The following is a 19,274-nucleotide window of genomic DNA, read 5'->3' on the forward strand; positions in this document are numbered from 1 at the left end:
GTGAGTGAAATCTGAAGTGCGTGTCTGCGTGGCAGCAGCTGTAACGCGACAGCTGCTGCCCACCCTCCCCCTCCATCCCCAGCTCTCGCCTCTCCCACCCCTGCTTCTGAGTGGGGGAGCACGTCTGGCAGCACTCGCTCAGCTGTCATCCCCCATCAGTTTTTGTAGGTTTCCAGCTAGTGGAAAAGTGCCAAACATAGGCAGATGATATACTTAATGAAACACTCAGGAAGAAAGCTTCGGTTCCCATTATTAGGGGGTTTACATCTAGCATAAAGGAATTTCTTCTCCCATAGTGTTTCCAAATTGTTCGGTGGTAGGTGGCATGCGAAACGTGTTATGTTTCTGAACCCGGGCATCAGACTGCCTTCCCGGAACCTTGTTGCAGGTTTTAGGGTCTTTCTTTTTTGGGGAAGAATTTAAAAAATTTTGAATATTGAGGTAGTAGGTGGCTCTATTTGTTCAGCATCTGTGAAAAGCACTGTACATGACTGATATTATGGAGGAAAAATGAAACGAGATGACTTTTCCTTGTGTCCATACACCAGTTGAATGGTGAGTCACTTATACCAGATGTCAGCTGGAAACAAGTTGTGTGTCTGTACACATGTATGGCTGTTCTTTCATATGTTACATCTGCATAGGGTTTTAGGGTTTAGCTCTTTTATGCCCTTTGCCTGGTTTTATTTTTATCACAGCCCCATGAAGTTGATATTAATATCCTCCCCACTCCACAACAGAGGGTATCAAGGTTCTCCTGGGTCACGTCCCTCCCCGGAGGGCACAGGCTGGTAAAAGGCAGGGCCAGGATTTGAACCTGTGTCTATAGGGTCGCTATGAGTCGGAATCAACTCGATGGCACTGGGTGTTTTCTCCATTCCAAAATGTGCTTAGCGGTATGTAGCGTTGCCACCAAAATCAGAACCTTGGGTCGAAGCACCACACAGATGAGGGAAGTGGGAGGTGAATCATTTGAATTATATTTACATTTATTCAAAAACATCACAGTCTGAAAGGAGTGAAGGGTAGGGCAGGAGAGAAGGGTATTTGCATGCACAGCGCTTTGCTGTTTATTATCTGACTCTTGGGAGCTGGAGGCCCAGAGAGGTTGGAGGGCTTTCCAGGGTCTCCCAGCTTGGAAGTGTCATGGCTGAGAGTCAAGTCCAGATCTTATTGAAACGTTCCATTCCTCCATACTCCTATGTTGCTAAAGCCGTGTGTATAAAATATGAAAACAAAAAACAATATGAAAAAGGGTGATTGAGTAAATAAATGAGCCACTGAGGTCCATTGGCCACTGAAATGTGGTCACTTCACAGATGAGGGAGCTGTCTGGGAGGGAGGGGACTGACCAGGGTCCCTGGTGGTCAGCTCAGCCAGGCTCCCAGCCTGCTCTAGTTCTGCTCACTGCCCCTTCAGGTTCAAAGTTTTTTGTAGGTCTTTGAGCTGACAGACAGGAACGTTCTTAGGATTGCTCTCAGTCCTGTACCATAGTTGGAAGAGAATCTTAAATTTCAGATTGCAGGCAACCCCTGGATACCAAGCAAGCCTACAATCACAGGCTCATATCAGGAATTCCAAATTTTCAATGCTGAGTCCGCATTAGTTCCCAGGTATTTTTAGGTGAGGACTTTCGTTTATATTTTCTCTCATTCCACTCTGGCCTCCCTGCCTAGCTGGCATTCTATTTCCTGTCTCTGGCTATAGTGCTGGAGCTGCCTTATTTTTAGCTAGCTTCGTTATTCTTCCTGTGATTTCCTTTTTCTTCTAATTCCACACACACACACACACACACACACACACACACTCATTTACACTCACAAACACTCACATGCTCAAATAGGCTTCATTTCCCATCTCACTCTCCCTCAGTTCTCATTCACTGGGTCACAAGACTTAATCTAGCAGGCAAGTGCTAAATCTCATCTGATTTCAGGAAACAGGAAGGGGGAAGAATCTTCAGCAAATCTCTAGTATCTGCTTGTAACATGGGCTGCTTTTATTATAGTTTTATTAAAGTCTCTTTACCTGTCACTCACCTTGTCTCATGCTGACTCCTAGCTCACCTGTACACACCTGATCAGAAGTTCTTTCTGGCCCCCCTCCCCCTGCTGAGAAAACCTGCTGTCCAAGGGCTCTGAGAAGCCTTAGGCTGCTAGAGGGCCTGGAGTGTGCATGTGTGTACTGTCGTGCTAGCATCAGGCTTCATCTAACTTCAAGAGGAGGAAAGAGAATCATCAGCCCAAAGCTGATTCCTGTGAGGTAGAGGTCAGACATACCTCCACTTTTCAGCCTTTTTACCAATTTTGACGCCAGCCATCTTCCCCACAGACTCTCTACGTCTCTGCTGGGTTTGATAATTCATTGCAAAGGCCACACAAATTATACGTTTTATTAGGGAAGTAACAGATTACAGCTTGGGATCAGGATCAACTTGGAAGTAACAGGAACAACACAGGACAGGATCAGTGTCTTCAAGCAGGATAGCCTTCAATCAGGACAGCTGTCAGCTCCTTCTTGGCCATTGCCACAGGCAGACCTTTCTGTCTTTAGCTCCTGCCCGAAGGTGGTCAGCTCTCTGGCTCCGTGGGTTGGGAAGCTTACCTCAGCCCTCTTGCTCTGTGGGTTGGGAAGCCCACCACAGCCTATCTCCTGCGTCCTGCCACTCGTGCCACTGCACCGTCTCATGCTGTCTCCAGTGTTACAACTCTCAGTCTCCTGGGTCTAGGAGGTTCTCAGCACCGGGACCCTGGGTCCAAGGATGCATCCAGCTTCTGGCTCTTCTTCTTGATGGTAGTGAGACCCCCCTCAACCTCTGAGGCATTAGCCCTTTTATAAGCCTACTCCTCCCACCAAGACCACAAACTGACCAATCCCCTCTGTAGGTCACAGTTACCTTATTTGCGTAGTAAACTGTCCAGTTCCTACAAGATTGTGGCCTAGCAAATCATCCTGGGAGAACTACAGACCCAGGGCCAGAAAGGCCATATGTAAAGAGAAAACAGTTGTACTGCTGCATGTGATGTGAGTATGTTTGTACTTGTATGTGTGTACACACACACACATACACATACTCTGCTCCCCAGACCCTGATTCCGTGCCATCTCAGGCATCTGTAGCATTTGATTCTGGCTCATGAGCACCCCAAAGATGATACTTGCCATGGGACCTGTGGTTGGTAAGGTGTGTTGGCATCGTTCAGTTCATTTACTGAACTGATGGCAATGAGGATCCCAGTCTAAAAGTCGAGCCCCTCTTCTGGCGTGAGATCGCGTACAGGGCACAGACTGAGGCCAGACTTAGTGCATTGGCCTCCTTGGAAGCTTTTGCTGCCTCCCAGTTTCCTCCAGTGCAGTGTGAGCCTCTTTAGCCTGGCAGGACTGGACCAGATGACACATTTGACTAAATAGCCCCAGAGAAGACTGCCTTTTAGGCTATGAGCTGCCCTAGGGCAGGGATCAGATCTTATTGACTAGTGTTTGCCTAGAAACCAGCACCATAGGTACCCAAGTAGGGCGAGCAAGGGGTGGAATGAATGAGTGAAGCTCCACTGTCACATCCCGGACTCCCACTCCCACACCCCTCTGGCTCCTGGAGCCCCAAAGTCAGGACTTGTGGGCCCATCCCCCAGGTAACTGTCCATTTCCCAAAGTACATGTCTTTTTCCCTGTTGGGGCATGGAGGCCCCTGTCAGCCCTGTGGATGAGAACTCTGTCAAGCTGCTTGTAATCCCTTCTGATCTCCTCGGCCAGGAGCCACCTTTCAGTTGGCAGCCTCTCCTGTAAGGGGGGAGCAAGCGAGGTCTTGACCTCCTTCATCCCGGAGCACCACTTTCCCCACCCCAAAAGGCAACCTGTCTGTTATCATCCATCTAAGGTTGGTTTTTGGCTCAGGGCTTGCTGATCAAAGTTGGTTAGTGGGAATTACCTTAACTGATGGCTTAGAAGAAATGGTAGCAAACCCCCAGGAGTGGGAGCCCTCTGCAATGAAACCATGGGTCCCCACAAGTGATTAGGCCTGTCCTCGTGGCTGTGTTTCTTGGAAAACTTTTGTCATTTGGATTGCTGAGACTGTAACTACAGTTCTTTAACGTGTCTTTAAAAATCAAGTGTCTCCGTGGATGACCAGGGTCATGTTTGGGGCCGTGTTATAATGATAATGTACATCTTAGAGTTTAAAACCAAAACAACTTGCTCTGAACTCCTTTTTCTAAATTTCAAATGTATAAACATTACATCCAATGGAAATTGTTTAGAAACAGTCCCCAAAACAGAAACTGTGGCTTGGAAGCCCGCTTCGCTGGAATGCTAACTAGAATATGAGGGAATTCCACACTCATGACACTTCCCAAAGGCAATATGGAGGGACAAGGAGAGCAGTCACAGACTCTGAAGAAAGTGGATAGGTTACAGTGCCAGCTCTGCCCACCACCTAGTGTTATCTCCTCTTCCTGTCCAGGCCTCAGTTTCCTCATCTTTCCTCAGGTTAACGTGAAACTCCTGGCACAGCGCCTGCTTCAGAGTAGACAATCAGCACATGCTGTCACGAACAATAATATTAAAGAGGATTGTTTTTAGGTGCCATGTTTGCAACTTCCTTCTTTAAACATTTCTAAATGATTACACACACGCACACACACACACACAAATATGTGCTCTGGGTAAGAAATTCTACATACCGAAGTATAGGTATAGTAAGTAAAAAAGATAAAATCTCTCTCCCGAGACAAGAATTGTGAATGATTTGTGGTGTCTCCTTTTGGCCCTTTTCCATTTGTTTATAAGAATACATATCTCTTACATATCAAGAAACACAGAATTTCCTCCTACATAAATGCTGACCTCCTAATTGATCTGCACGGCAGGTGTTGTCCAAGGACATGAGAATGTTTGAACGGCTCTATATTGTTTTACAGTATGGATGTAGCACAGTGTATTCAGGCCTTTCCCTATTCGTAGACTTTCCCTTTTTTATACACTTTTACGTTGTTTCCAGTTTTTCATTCTTACATTCAGTAGCAGACATTCATGTATGTTTATTTTTGCATGCATAAATGGTTTTTTTTTTTTTAAACCTGAGTATTTCTGTAGAATAGATTCCTAGAAGTGGAGCTTCAGGTTATAGGGTATTTAATTTGTCAGCTCTACCAAATTACCTTCTGAAAAGGCCATTTCCAGTTTATGAATGCAGCTCCCTGGCTAAGGTAGATACATATTTTAAAAGTAACTTTTCTGTGCACTTAAATTCTTTGAATTTGCAAAAGGCTATTCATTTATTTTGTTCTTTAAACCAATATTTACTGAGCATCTATGCAGCCAGGTGCTAGGAATCGCATGGGATGTGTGGAGAGGGATTGGACTTGAACTCAGCTCTCAGAAGCTAGAGTTAGGACAGGGAGCCAAGTGTGCAAGTAGCTAGTAACCTGGTAGAACACCTTCGAGGCCCCTGAGCTGTATCAGGAGGGGTCATGGGGCCAAGGACAATGTCTCAGCTTCTTGAAAAGGAAGTGATGGAGTCAGATTCATCTCTGAACCCTGGCGCTGCCCTGGCTCCCTGTGGGAGCTCAATCCATGGTGTCCCAAACTGAACAGGAACCCAGGACTTGAAACTCTGCAGGGACTTTCAGCTCTGAGGCAGCCACATTTCAGGCTGGGGAACTGAGGGGAGCCAGCTGGAAAAAGCTCACCAGCGGTGAGGTGGCTGTCACCTCTCAGAATCTCAAGGTGCCTTCTGCCCCTGTGTTCCAGAGTCGATGACACCTTTCATGCTGTACTGAGTCTCTTCAGGACACCTTTTTAGGCCCCCAAGGATGGGCTGTCTTTGTTTTTTCCATGATAAAAAATTCATTATACAGATGTTTCCTTCCAAATAATTCTTGGGATGGTTTTATGGATGGTGTAATCTGTAATAGCTGTTGACGGGGAAAAGAGCCACTTGAAAATAATTTTAACAGTGGCCTTTTTAGGATTCCTGGTTCTTGTATGTAGCATCTACACATACCTTGCCCTTCTCCAGTTCTGTTTAAAACAAAACAAAAGCACGTAATAGGATTTTATGTGCTGTGATCCAAGAAGTACAGGAGACAAAGGTGGAGGTGGAAAGGCTAGGTTAGGAACCGTGAACCCCGGGTTATTTCTGACTCTGCGGATTTCTTGCTCTGACTTTGATACCAGTTGCTGTTGAGACGATTCTGATTCATGATGACCCTGTGCGTGTCAGTAGAACTGTACTTCATAGGGTTTTCAATGGCTGATTTTTCAGAAGTAGATGGTTAGGCCTTTATTCCAAGGTGCTTCTGGGTGGACTAAAACATCCAAACCTTCACTTAGCAGCCGAGTGTGTTAACCAGCAAGGCTCTTCAATTTTGGGTTTCCCATTTCCTCTGTTAAATAGGGAGGCCAGCTGCGCATGCTAGGATTTGCCTACAGCCAGGTGGTTATAAGAACCAAGTACTACAGAAGAGTTTTGTGGACCATAAAGTGCTATACAGTATGGAGGGGGTCTTGCTGTTAATCTTTTTGTTAAAGTTGGGTTGGCCCTTAGTAGGTGGTCATTCCTGGGTCAGGTACAGTTACCGTCCCAGATCTCTAGTCCCACCATGGCTTTGCTACTTGTTAAGTCTCCAGAAAGTGGAATTACAGGTCTCTCTTAGGTCTGCTCCGCTGTATCCCCAGTGCCAAATGGTCAGGAAAAATGGCAGATCACCCTGTCCCCTGCTCTGCGGAGATTCACAGCCTTTGCAGGAAGAAACAGACAAGCAGCCCATCCAAGGCAACACTTGCTAAGTATGTGGAGAGGACTCTTCACAGAGGCAGGAAAGCATAACTTCTTACTGGGGCGGAGGTTCTTTCTGCGCAAATTCTCGTTCTATGGTGTAGCAGACTTTCGAGTTTACTCGAAGGTGGTTTGGATGCAGAGGTCAGTGACCCCACACAGGTGGAGCAGGTGCTCTTGTATATGTCCTGGAGCCACAGTCCTGGAACTAGAGCCGTGCATGAATGTCCACCCTTTGTAGAAGCCAAATGAGGGACTCTGGAGCCACCAAGTCCCCCAATATCATCTGGTTAAACCCTGCGTGCCTCACCTGCAATGAATCTTAGCTGTGATGACCAGGTGGTTGGCCAAGGTCATGCAGCTGGTGAGTGGAGAGCCAGGCTGGCCTGGTCCAGAAGGCTGAGGTTGTCCGTAAGCCCCCAGGGGGATTAGTACTGCTCTTCAAGCAGTTCCAGAGAGAGGAAAGCTGGGGCAGAGAACTTGCCAGATCTCAGCAAGTTGCTTCCGCCAGGGGCAGCTGTACTGGGCACAGGGCATGATGCCAGCAACACCCGTTGGCACAAGGCAGTGACCCATGACCAGCCCCAGGGCTGCTGCCACTGCAGCACAATGGGTATGGGTGGGGTTTGACCAATTTGACTGGGCAACTTGGCGTGTGGAAAGGGTTGCCTTACCACAGCTGATAGGGGCCGAGTCCTTCCTTCCTGAGGTACATCAGGTACAGGTGGAGGGGCAGGTTGTGTCCTGAAGAGGGCCCTGGCTCTGCCCTGGGACGCTGGTGCCCTGCACCCACTGCCAGTTTGTAATCACTTGCTTAGTGCCGGTCAGACTGGACCAGCAGCAGGGGTTGTTCCTCCTCCAAAGCATCTAGAATGTACTTGAATACCTCCTTAATGGGCATCTCTCACCATCCTGATACTGCTCTGCTGACTGCCTGACCATAGTGATTCCTTTAGGGACCTCGGGGCTGGAATGCACCCCTGAGATGACCTGAGTTACCCTGACTGAGATGCAAACTGATCACCAGAGAGGGGAGGTGACTTGGTGGCATCCCTCAGCAAGGTAGACCTGGGCTGAGCTGGGGCTAAGACTTGCTTCCCTTGCTGACTTGAACATGTTTGAATTTTTGTAGCCGGTGGAATGGAAGGAGCACCAACTTGGAGTGGAAAGGTAGTGTAGACAGCCCCCGTCACTCACTGTGTGACCATCTGTAAAATGGCAGTGTCAACAGTTCTTTTGAGAATGAAATGAGACTGTGGATGCAATGCCCTCAGCACAGCCCTGCACAAAGGGTGTACTCGCACGCAGTCATTTGCGTAGTAGCATCACTGCATTACAGCTGAGTCCCAGAGACCTTGGTCAAACCATTCAGCTTGTCTGAGCTGCAGATTCCTTATCTGCCAGGTGGTGAGGAAGCATGGCTGTAGTCAGAGCCCCTGCTTGGCCTCTCTCTGAAGCGGGGGGCCTCGCTCTGGGACATTCCGTGAGAATGTGGAGGTGAAGTTGCTCTCTTAAGTAGTGACGCCCCCACAGGGGTGCTGATGTGGCCATGACTGGTCTGGCACGAAAGCCTGACCCCTGTGGCTTGATTACATTAGAGAGTGGCCCCAAGCCTCTCTGAAAGCTTTCCAGCATCTCACTCCCCTCCCGCTGTCCCGTGCCCCTCAAGCTGAGACCTCCCTGTGCCCAGCAGACTGGAAAATTTTGCCCATGAGGCAACCGGCAGTGTATGGTCTGTTGATGCTCAGAAGACACAAGACTGGACCCACATCTGACCTGTTTGCGAGGCCCCAGACAGTCCCTGCTGGGCCCTGGCCTCTGCCTGCAGCGTGGCGGTCCAAGACTTCCACCCTCTCAGGGTTGACCCCGGGGACAGCCTGGCCTCTGCCCCTCACCCCAGTGGCAGTACCAGCCTTTCCACACTTGGGGGCCATTTACAGGAGGGTGGGCATCCTTTGTCCACTACTGAAAGGGTGGAGCCCCAGTTGTTTGGGGGACTGGACCTTCAGTCCTCATCCGTTGATTACCACATCCTGGCATTTCCTGACAACTTCTCAAAGGACTTTGTTGTGAAAGTGCAAGTCTGATGAAGGCTCCTTGTCCACACTTTCCAATTTCCTATCCTTAAGAGTTCCTACCCCTCGTCCTGGCATTCCAGACCCACACAGCCTGGGCCCAACCTCCTTTTCTAACCAGTCCCTGTCTCCTCTTTCTCATGAGCACTGAGCTTCAGGCCACCTGAACCATCTGATCTTTAACTCAGAATCCCTCTAACTTCCTTTCTCTGTGACTTTGCTTGTGCTTGTCTGCCTCAGTTGTCCTCCCTCCCAGTGACCTTGTCTTCCTCCTTTTTCATGAGTGGATTCTACTCCTGGTCTCCCCCCTTCACTGTGACACCAGGTGGTTCCTTCAGCCCTCTTGATGCCAGAAGGGAGAATCACCTCTTGAAGGCTCTCTTCACACTGACATTGTTGTTAGTTGCCGTCGAGTCAATTCTGACTCATAGCGGCCCCATGTGATAAAGTAGAACTGCCCCATAGGGTTTTCTAGGCTATAATCTTTAGGTGAGCAGATTGCCAAGTCTTTTTCCTGCAGAGCTGCTGGGCGGGTTCAAACCGCCAACCTTTTGGTTAGTAACTGAATGTTTAACCTTTGCACCACCAGGGCATCTCCCTTTGCACTAGGACTCAGAATTCTGTGAAACACCACCTCCTCCCTGAAGCCTGGACTGGATTTATTTTCTGTCTCCACTGACCTTCCACTGCATGGACCTCTTTTTGGGCACATGGAGCCAGTGAGAACTAACATAGTTAGTCCCAGCTCAGCCTCTGCCTGCCTGAACCTCAGTTTCTGCATGGTATAATGAAGACAGTAACACCTGCCTCTGTGTTGTGGGGATGAGCAATAATAGACCCCCAGCACCAGGGTAGCACCTAGCATAGGTAGGAGCTTGGTGTATGCTGAATATGCTGGTGTTCTGCTGAACCAGGAGTCCTTTGGCGGGTGCTGGCTGGGGACAGGAGCCTTGTCTTACCGTCATGTGGGTTTTCAACATTGGGCAGAGGGTCAAACTTAACACACATTAGGACTCTGTGGATGTTCCAGATAAAAAGCAGGCTGCTCCCCGACCCCCCAACTGGGCTATGAATTTGGGTCTTGCAATAAAAAAAAAAAACACCTGTTGCCGTCAAGTCGATATCTTGCAGTGGTCGTGGAATAAAAAGGCCTCCTGAGAGAGTGGCTGCTTTAAAGGGAGACCCATTTGGTCTGACCTCTGGCCTGTGGAACAGGGGAAGGGAGTCCGCCTCAGTGAGTCTCCGCAGGGGTATACACAGAACAGGGGCAGCCTCTGGAAGCATGTGGAGAGACGGGCAGGGCTGCTGAAGGGCCCGTCCGTAATCTCAGAGAGCACCGAGAGCCCTGCAGCGAGGACTTTGTGACCTTTTAAATCAGGACAAAAGCTGAGACCCCATCACTGTACAGTGACCAGAGAGAAGGGAACAAACCCAGGCTCCCTGACTCCCAGACCTGGGCCTTTCCCTGGACTGAGCATAAAAGAGCAAGCAGTACAAGTCCCACCAGGCAACCACAGGCCTCTTCTGCTCCTTCCCATGTGACCATTGTTACTGTTCCACAGAGCTCACCCTCTGTTTCTTGGGTGTTTCTATGCATGCCTGGAAAAGGGATGGTAAAAGAACTCCAGTTAGTCAGTCTCCGGGCTTCTAGACAGCTCCGGAAACTTGACTAGATAGAGGAGGAGGAGGTGGGGCCTGCTGCTTGTGTGAGGTGTTGGGTTGTCTCCAGCTCCGTCTCTGAGTTGCTCTGCAGGCCTGCAGCACTGGCCCCCACCCCTGCCCCCCACCCCAGACTCCTGCTGCCCCAGGCCGTCAACCCTGTGCTTCTGAGGGACACCTGAATTCAGACATTTGTTGAAGTACCCCGGTTGGGGGAGGTAAAGCAGATGTTTTAACATTTCAGATGGGGAGAAAGCCATCGTCTTCTCTTTAACGTGGTGCCCTAGAACTTGACTGGGTTTCAGCAGCGCGTCTAATTAGGAACAGCTGTCCCATGCGCCTGTGAAGCTCATCGCTCAGTCTGTGGCATTGGTGTGTTTTTTAACACCTCAGAGACCTGACTAAAATAGATGCCCCCGCCTCCAGAATATTACAAACAAGAGAAACTGATAAAAAAAAAAATATAGTCTTGCAAAGGCAGGAAGAAGAGCCCAGATCCAGGAGTTAGGAAACCTTGGGCCTAGGCCCTACTACTGTCTTCCCGTCCCAGGCCTCAGTTTCCCCATCTGTAAAATGTGGGATTAGACTCCTGGTCACTGAGCCCTCCCTGAGTTTTATGTTACGCACAAGCGCTGATCCGAAGCATGGCTCCCACGAGGGTGTGTCAGGTTGCCAAAGCAGCCGCTGGAATCAGAAGTTGTGGACTCAGAAATGGAAGTAGTTTCAGAGGTTGGTATTGAAGCCATTTCAACACTTACGGAGGGTTGGCCTGTCAGATCTCATTAAACAGGCCTCAGTCCCCACTCCTGTGGCTCTGGGACTGACAAAGGGCAGCCTCAGATCAGAGGAGGAGTCTTGGAGACACTGCTCCAAGGGATCCCATGGTAGTCATACTTGGCATAGTAATAGTAACGTTCACAGTGTGCGTTCTGTGCCCCGGGCTCTGTTCTGAACACTTGATGTCTGTGAATTATTTACTCCCCACAGCATCCTTCTGAAGTGGGGACTGTTGCTGAGCCTACTCTAGAGATGAACAAACTGGGGCAGCTGCCCCAGGGTACCCGCTGTGGCCAGGAATCACGCCCATGCAGTTTGGTGGGCCTATGTTGTCAGCCCCTCACTGTGCTGCGTGTACCTGTCGGCCCACCTGGGGCTGGTATAGGCGGTTCATGGCAGGTGCGCTATTCCAGCCACCCAGCCCTTCCCGACATCAGCTGGGGCTCTCTTGGAGATCTGAATCCAGTTCACCTGCATCCCTGGCATTTTGGGCACGGATCCCAGGTGGCTGCAGAACCCTGGGAGGGATCAGATGGTCACCCCAAGCCTCAGTGCTGGCTGAGGAGGACATGCTGATGGAAAGCCAGGCACACCCACCATTGGCTAAGTAGAGGTTTCTTGGTGAGAGGTGGTAGCAAGACCTGGGACTGGGAGGCCTCTGCCTATCCTGTGATTTGGGACCTGGTGCAGCTTCCAGACGAGGCTGGCTAGGAAAATTAGAGGTGGGGGACCTTCAAGTCAGTGTCTGTCATTTCCAGCAAGGCTCCTACACATCTGTGCCAGCCCAGCTCCACCCTGTCCAGAGGTTCGAGGGCACCTCTTCTTCTAGACTCATGGAGTGCCAACCTGCGGCAGTCAGGGCTACCCACAAATCCATTTCCACCTGCCTCCAGCTCCATCTGCAGCTGATCTACCCACCTTTCTCCATGTACCCCTCATGCTTCATGGCCCCTGTGCCTTTGCCTCTGTTCTCTCCTCCATTAGATGTTCATTTTCCCTGCCACACCACAGAACCATGACCTCATGTCTAAATTCTTTAAGGCCCTCCCCGATTTCCTCCAACGGAAAACCATCTCTTAGTTTTCTGAGTTCGGGTGTCGCATCTGCTCTCTGTTAAGGAACCTGAGCCTTCTCTGTGTTGGCAATTCTGGCCCCCTCTCGCCAGAGGGCTCCCTGAAGGCCAGGACTGTGTCTCATTCATCTCTGTCTAGCTCGTGTGCTGCACATTCAGTTAGATGCTTGGCCAAGTGTGAGGCCGGGTGGATATGGGTGCTGTGGGAGAATCAGGGTGTGCCAGGGGTGCTGGCTGATAGCCTTAGTCTCCCAGAGAGTCAAGCCAAGCCTCTTTTTTTCTCTTCCTGAAGGATAGGTAAAGAGGTAAAATGTTTCTTTTCTTCTGGTCTTCTTACTGACAAAAGATACTTACCATGAAGAACATTATGTATTTTTTTCATTTAGTTGTCTGTCCATCTGCTTTTAAAATACAGATTTGAGGCTGTGTCCACAATAAAATAAGTGAATAGGGAAGACCAAAGAAGAATTGATGCCTTTGAATTATGGTGTTAGTGAAGATTATTAAATATACCATGGATGACCAGAAGAATGAAAAAGTCTGTCTTGGAAGAAGTACAGCCAGAGTACTCCTTGAAAGCGAGGATGGTGAGACTTTGACTTACGTACTTTGGACATGTTGTCAGGAGGGACCAAACTGGAGAAGGACATCATGCTTGGTAAAGTAGAGGGTCAATGAAAAAGAAAGACCCTCAGTGAGATGCTGCAACAATGGAGTCAAGCATAACAATTGTGAGGATGGCACAGGACCGGGCAGTGTCTCATTCTATTGTACATAGGGTCGCTATGAGTTGAAATCACTTGACGGCACCCAACAATCACCACTGCCACAATAAAAAGAAATACATATGATGTGGCTGTTAGAATAAAAAAAAAAAAAAAAAAAAGGAGTCAAAATCTGCATGGTGGGGGGTGAATCTGCCTAACATGTAGGCTAATATGGCACCTGCCATTAAGCATCAAAATTAGCTCTGAGCTTCCTGGCAGCCAAAGCAAAAAAGGAAGGCTCAGAGTTCAACACTGGAGCAGAGTGTAGCTTGTTGTTTGTGGAAGGAGAAACTCTGAGGCCCTATCAGATCTACTCAGGAGGCTCCTGGTTCACACCGAGCTTGGTCCTGGGTCCCTCACTCTAATAATCACCTGCTCTTGCATTCTCCATCCTGCCACCGGCAGCCCTCTTCAAGCAATCCGCATCCTTGGGCAGTACACTTAACCTAGTCCTCCTGGCTCTGTGCTCTTGGGGCAGTTTCTTCATAGGGAAACTAAAGGGGTTGAGCAAATCCCTTCCAGTTCTAACATGCTCTGTTTGTAAAGAAAGTGCTCTGTGATTTCGTTTTTTCCATATGTAGTTCCACTTGAAAACCTTTCTCCTCCCGAGGTCAAACGAAATCCCCACCCTGTCAATTTAATGTCTCTGCTTGCTGCCTAACAGGCATGAAATCACAGCCTGCAACCCGATATTAAGGGTCATTCTCCATGAATTTATAGATGGTGATGTCCAGATAACTTGTGACTTAAAACATATGGTCACCGGCTCCCCTATTAGATCAGTCTCTGGACCATCATGGATTGGTCTGGGAAATAAGGAGGATAGTCTAGTCATTAGACAGAGACAGCGGCCTCCGGAGAGCTGGCCTGGCGTAGTGGCCTATGACTCCTGGTGAATCTTTCCCAGGAAAGAAAATGCTCCCTAAATGGACATTTTTCTCAGGGAAAAGCAAGTGCTACCTAAACAGGTGTAGCTGCTGTAGGCCCAGGCTGCTGAAAATCATATTAGCTTTCGTGTGTTCCTGCCATAGTTACATTTTTTTTTTTCTTTACTAGTGTCTTTATTCATTACTTAAAACAACTTTCAAAAATACGCAGTAACTGTTTACCTTCCTGTATCAGGTTTTCAGCTCTTTATCCATGTGTATCTGTACTTAACTACAGCACGGTCACCAGAGTTTAGATACTATGAGCAAAGTGTGTGATGCCGGCATTCTCAGCAGTTTCTAAACAAGGAGTAGAATTCCCTTTGGGGCATTGTTCACGTTGCCCAGGACTTGTCTGGAAAGCCCACATTATACAGTTTGTTCTCAGCACATAAACAATCTTGTATTTTCCTTTTTAACTTAGCATAATTTCATGCACACTTTTCCATGTAGCTACATAATCTTCAAATTTATCATTTTAATGGCTGCTTAATATTCCATCCAGTTAATGTGCCATAATTTACTTAACTGTTCCCTATTGTTGGGACCTTAATGAAAATTGGAATTGACCATGTAATACAGGGAGAATCTCATTTTAATGATCACCATTAAAACACCCTCTGTCCCAACTGCATGCCATTACTAACATTGCTCCGGTAACATGCAAATGCTTCTGGAACAGTAAATCCTGTGTGAGAGGTGCGTTCACAAGTCCCTCTGATTTAATAGCTAATCTGTTCGCTGCACGTGTTTTCCTTTTAGTCTGGTATTTATGTAGACTGTCAGTCTCTTCTGAGTATTGTATACTGCTAAGTTGGATGCATTGGGCATATCATGCCAGGTACTTTATTACTGTTATCAGGGACTTTCAGAAATTAACTGCCATTTGGGGAGTAAAGAGTGGTTTCTGGCTGTCAGTTCTCATTCATTTACCCCACCCACATTCACTGAGGATCTGTTTGCAGCTAGGCTCCGAGCATGAGCAAGGCAGAGAGAGGGCACTCCAGATTATTGGGGGCCCCCGGAAGAACATCTGTGAGCCGCTTTGTGATGCCCTTGAAGTACATGGTGATTTGTATAAGAAGAGCTTTGTAAACTGTAGAGTGCACGTTACGGGTGGCCGGTCCTGCTTGTGAGGTAGGATGAAGAGGAAGTCGGTTTCCCCGGATCGTAGCCTTACCAGCTGTACTCTTGATGTCCTCTTTTTGGAATTCTCCAAAGGCAGGAGGCTAGACTGTGCTCCTTAGAACCACAGCAAGAGTGATGAAAATGAAGATGACCCTGCAGAGCAGGGAATGTCAGGTCAGGTGGTTCGGTAGGTTTGGTGATTTACAGAGTTACCAGCAGTACTTCACAGTTAGTCTTCACCTTGCCATGACAAAGTCCTGCCTTATTTATAGCTCTTCCCTTCTTGTTTCCTCTTCCTCCCTCAGCATGAGGAGAAGCATAATCCTCAAAACTTAGATCCACTAAAGCCGTGTTTTACCAGAGTATGGGGCACCTTCTCCCAGGGGGCTTGGTTTTTGGTAGCTTGACAACCATGTAGTGAGAAAGTTTTTACTTCTCTCCCTAGAAAAAAAAACAAACCAAACCAGTTGCTGTCAAGTCATTTTCGACTGATGGCAACCCCGTGTGTGCGAGTAGAAATGCACTTCGTAGGGTTTTCAGTGGCTCATTTTTGGCAGTAGATCACCAGCCCTTTCTTTCGAGGTACCTCTGGGTGTACTCAGACTTCCAGCCTTTCAGTTAGCAGTCAAGCTCATTAACTGTGTCACCCAGGGACTTCTCTCTCCAGAGAGAGAGAGAAAGAATTGTTCTTAGTTGTCACAGAAAGTGTCTTAGTTTGGTAGTCGCCCCTGTCAGCCCACCGACACTTGGTAATCTGTTTTCAGCAGAGAGAAAGCAGGCCTTAGGCTGGGCCTCCCAGGAGACAGTAGTCTCTAGCTAGTTGGTTTTGTTCTCATTTGCTTCTTTTAATGTTTATCGTCTGTTTGTTTTGGCAAAGACTGTTGCTTTATGGGGTGGTGATAGGAAGTTTCCTTTTTAAAAATGAATTTAATTTTCAAAGTGAGGCAGCATAAACAGAAATGGTAAATAGGAGCACAGGTGGTAGTCAGAAACAGCAATAGCAGGGAAGGCAGTATGCAACCAAGTGACATTGGGAGACAATGCAATGAAGTTAATTAATGCAAACATGAAGATCAGTGCCAGACCAGTCAGTATTATCAGGGCGTGTGTGCAGGATAGGATTTTTGTCATCCCTTTGAGCTAGCCTGGGGTCATAAAGCCCAGCCTAAAACCAGTGTTCTTGTTGGAAAAGGATGACGCCATTCATTTATCAGCTGCTCCTGCTCAAGACTCCTGTGCTCTCCCAGCATATCTTTATGCCACTGGAACTCTGGTTTTGGGGATCCCTCAAGATGAAGAAGTTTAAGCACCTTGCTCTCCTGGCCCTCTGTGAGTCTCACCCTTGTGGTTTCAAGTCTCGCCTCCACTCTCACCTCCGTGGGTCCAGTGCTCCAGCAAATGTGGACAGAGACCTGCCCTTTTGCCACCTTGCCATGCTTGTCCTGGCCCTGCCCTTCCTGGAATGCCCTTCCCTCTCCTTTTCCCCTTGTCGGAGCAGTCAGCTCAAATGCCTTCTCTCTTTCCTTCTGCCCTGCCCCTCACGGGGCACAGTGGTTAAGTACCTGGCTGCTGACCAAAAGGTTGGGGGTTCAAATGAACCAGCTGCTCTGAGGGAGAAAGATGTGACGGTCTGCTTCTGTAAAGATTACAGCCTTGGAAACCCTATGGGGAAGTTCTACTCTGTACTTTAGGGTCACTGTGAGTCGAAATCGACTCAGTGGCAATGCATTTTAGGCATATGTGTATCTCTTCTGGCGACAGTGGGCTTCCTAAGAGGAGACCCTGCAGCCAACTCCCTGCCTTCCCCAGCCCCCAGCACAGGCCCTGGTGCACAGTAGGTATTCATGATTAAAGCAAATGAAGTTTACCAGTTTGACTAGAAAGCACCTGGTTTTTAGCATTCTAGCCATCCATCTCCCCAGCTACCACTGGAATGACCAGCAGCTGGGATGAATGTCCCTTTGCTGCCTGGGGCCTCGTCTAGACAGGCAGTTACCCCGCAGCCCACACCGGAGCCAGCCATGGCATCCTTTCTGAAAGATTATGAGCTTTTCCTTCCTTATTCAGAAATGAAACCTGACAGCTGCTCTGAAATCCCTCAAATGTCCTCAGTCTGATAGGAACCGGGCAGGCCGGGGGAGGCAGAGGTAGAGAGGCGTGGAAGGGGTCACTCAGGGTTTGGGGGGAGAAAACAGCACCCTCAGGTCCACTGGGGAACTCTTTGCTTTCAGTTCTTTTAATTGAATCTGGGGGCTGGATGGAAACTCGAGGATCATTTGGTCCATTCACCTCGGTTTACAGACAGGGAATGAAAGTCCAGAGAGGGCAGGGAACTGCCCTGGGGGGACACCCCCACTCTTCTGGAAAGCAAGGGAATGAGAGCTCTGTGTGCCTGGGTTGGTCTCAGAACACACTGGAACATCATGTTCACTTCTGGGACCTGCCCTATAAGACTGAGGTTAACGAGTGGAAGGAGGCAGTGAGCCTTCCTGTTCTACCGTGAGCTGTGAGAGTCTGCGATCTGTGTGGACAAGCCTGGCCCAGTGAGAGCAGGACAGTGCCCTGGGGGATGGTGGCGGGGGGGGGGGGAGGGAACGAGGGAGAAGCCTGTCCTCACCTCTGTGACTGGTGAGCTCTGAACTCCTGCGGGTGCTACCTGGCAGAGATCCCATATGAGCAAGCATGTGCTGAGCATCCATACATCTTCGCTTCCTTCCTCTCTGCCTGCAGAATTTCAGAGGCAGGAAAGCATCCGGTCCCAGCACAAAGGCATACAACTGTATGACACCCCTTACGAACCAGAAGGCCAGAGCGTCGACTCCGACTCGGAGAGTGCGGTCAGCCTCCGGCTGCGGGAGAGCAAGCTGCCCCAGGATGATGACAGGCCTGCCGATGAGTACGACCAGCCGTGGGAGTGGAACCGAGTCACCATCCCAGCTCTGGCAGGTAAGGAACCAGTGGCCCTGCTCTAAGGCAGCTGGCTCACCTGCACTCAGTACTCACTTTGGATCAAGGGAGAGAGTACTTGGCCCTTGGGACAAACTCTGGGGCTTGCTGTTGTTAGGTGCCGTGGATTTGATTCCAACTCACAGCGACCCCATGTGACAGAGTAGAACTGCCCCATAGGGTTTTTTAGGCTATAATCTTTACGGGAGCAGATCTCTTGTGGAGCTGCTTGGTGGGTTTGAACCATGAACCTTTTGGCTAGCAGCTGAGCACTGAGTCATTGCACTACCAGTGCTCCTTATAAACCAGTTGAGCTATCCCTTTTACCTAGTACAGTGGGGCCCCTCTATAAGAGACTTACTTAAAAAAAAAAAAAGAAAGAAAACACTGTCATCTGCAAAGATGATGAGGGCCCCAGAGGAAAGCGGGAAGTAGGGGAGGGGAGGCCAAGCCAAGGAGAAATTCTAGGTCTAGGTTCCAGGCTCCTCAGTCTTCAGAGCTGTCCCAGGTGCCCTTGTTGTCTGACTGTGTCTTGGTCCTGTTCATGTGTTCTAGTTCACAAAGCCAGGATTTCAGATTTCAGAAAGAACTTTCTTGGAGACTGAGAGAAAACCAGTCTGCAGAACAGCTCCTGTTGGGTCTGTGAAGGCCAGACGATTGGGTCCAGTCCTGCACAGCCTCCAGGGCCACTGCTTTTCCTGTCCCAACTTCTGCACAGGCCCCTCGCAGAGCAGAGACATGGGCACAGCCTCAGAGGCTGACCCAGCTCCTCCCGGAGAGCCCCAGAGTAGCTGTGCCCCTGCTTAGCCTAGAGAGCCCGACAAGCACCCAGGGCCTCCTCTCCTCCCCACGCCAAGACTGTTTTCTAGAATCTGGGTATCCAGTCCCAGTGACTGAACTCCTTTCCCACAGCCCTTTCGGGAACCAGTCTGTCCACATGGGTCACAAGCCTCAGGCTTATGTTCACACCTTCTGACTCTAATTCCATCCCTTAGACTCTCTGCCAAGGCTATGATCTGAAATTTTGAAAAGGCAGTGTTTATGGTCGTGAGAAACTGGGAACAACCTGAATACCCAGCAGTCGGGATTGGTTGAATTTTTGTGTATCCATGTGGTGGAATATTGTGCAGCATTCAAAAGTGATGTTTAC

The 19,274-nt window shown here is 48.9% G+C and overlaps 1 protein-coding gene across 2 annotated transcripts in view; it reads left to right on the forward strand.

Moving 5' to 3' along the window:
• Positions 1-19,274, forward strand: part of SHB (SH2 domain containing adaptor protein B) — a 145,963-nt gene that overhangs the window by 78,082 nt on the left and 48,607 nt on the right. For both annotated transcript variants that reach the window (XR_010323060.1, XM_023545352.2), the window contains exon 3: positions 17,909-18,124. Coding sequence is in view for 1 of the 2 variants with exons in the window: in XM_023545352.2 (XP_023401120.2) it covers positions 17,909-18,124 (216 nt within the window). In the remaining variant the exon portion in view is untranslated. The remainder of the gene's footprint in view (positions 1-17,908; positions 18,125-19,274) is intronic.

This window comes from Loxodonta africana, chromosome 9 (genome assembly GCF_030014295.1).
Source record: "Loxodonta africana isolate mLoxAfr1 chromosome 9, mLoxAfr1.hap2, whole genome shotgun sequence".
Taxonomy (NCBI): Eukaryota; Metazoa; Chordata; class Mammalia; order Proboscidea; family Elephantidae; genus Loxodonta; species Loxodonta africana.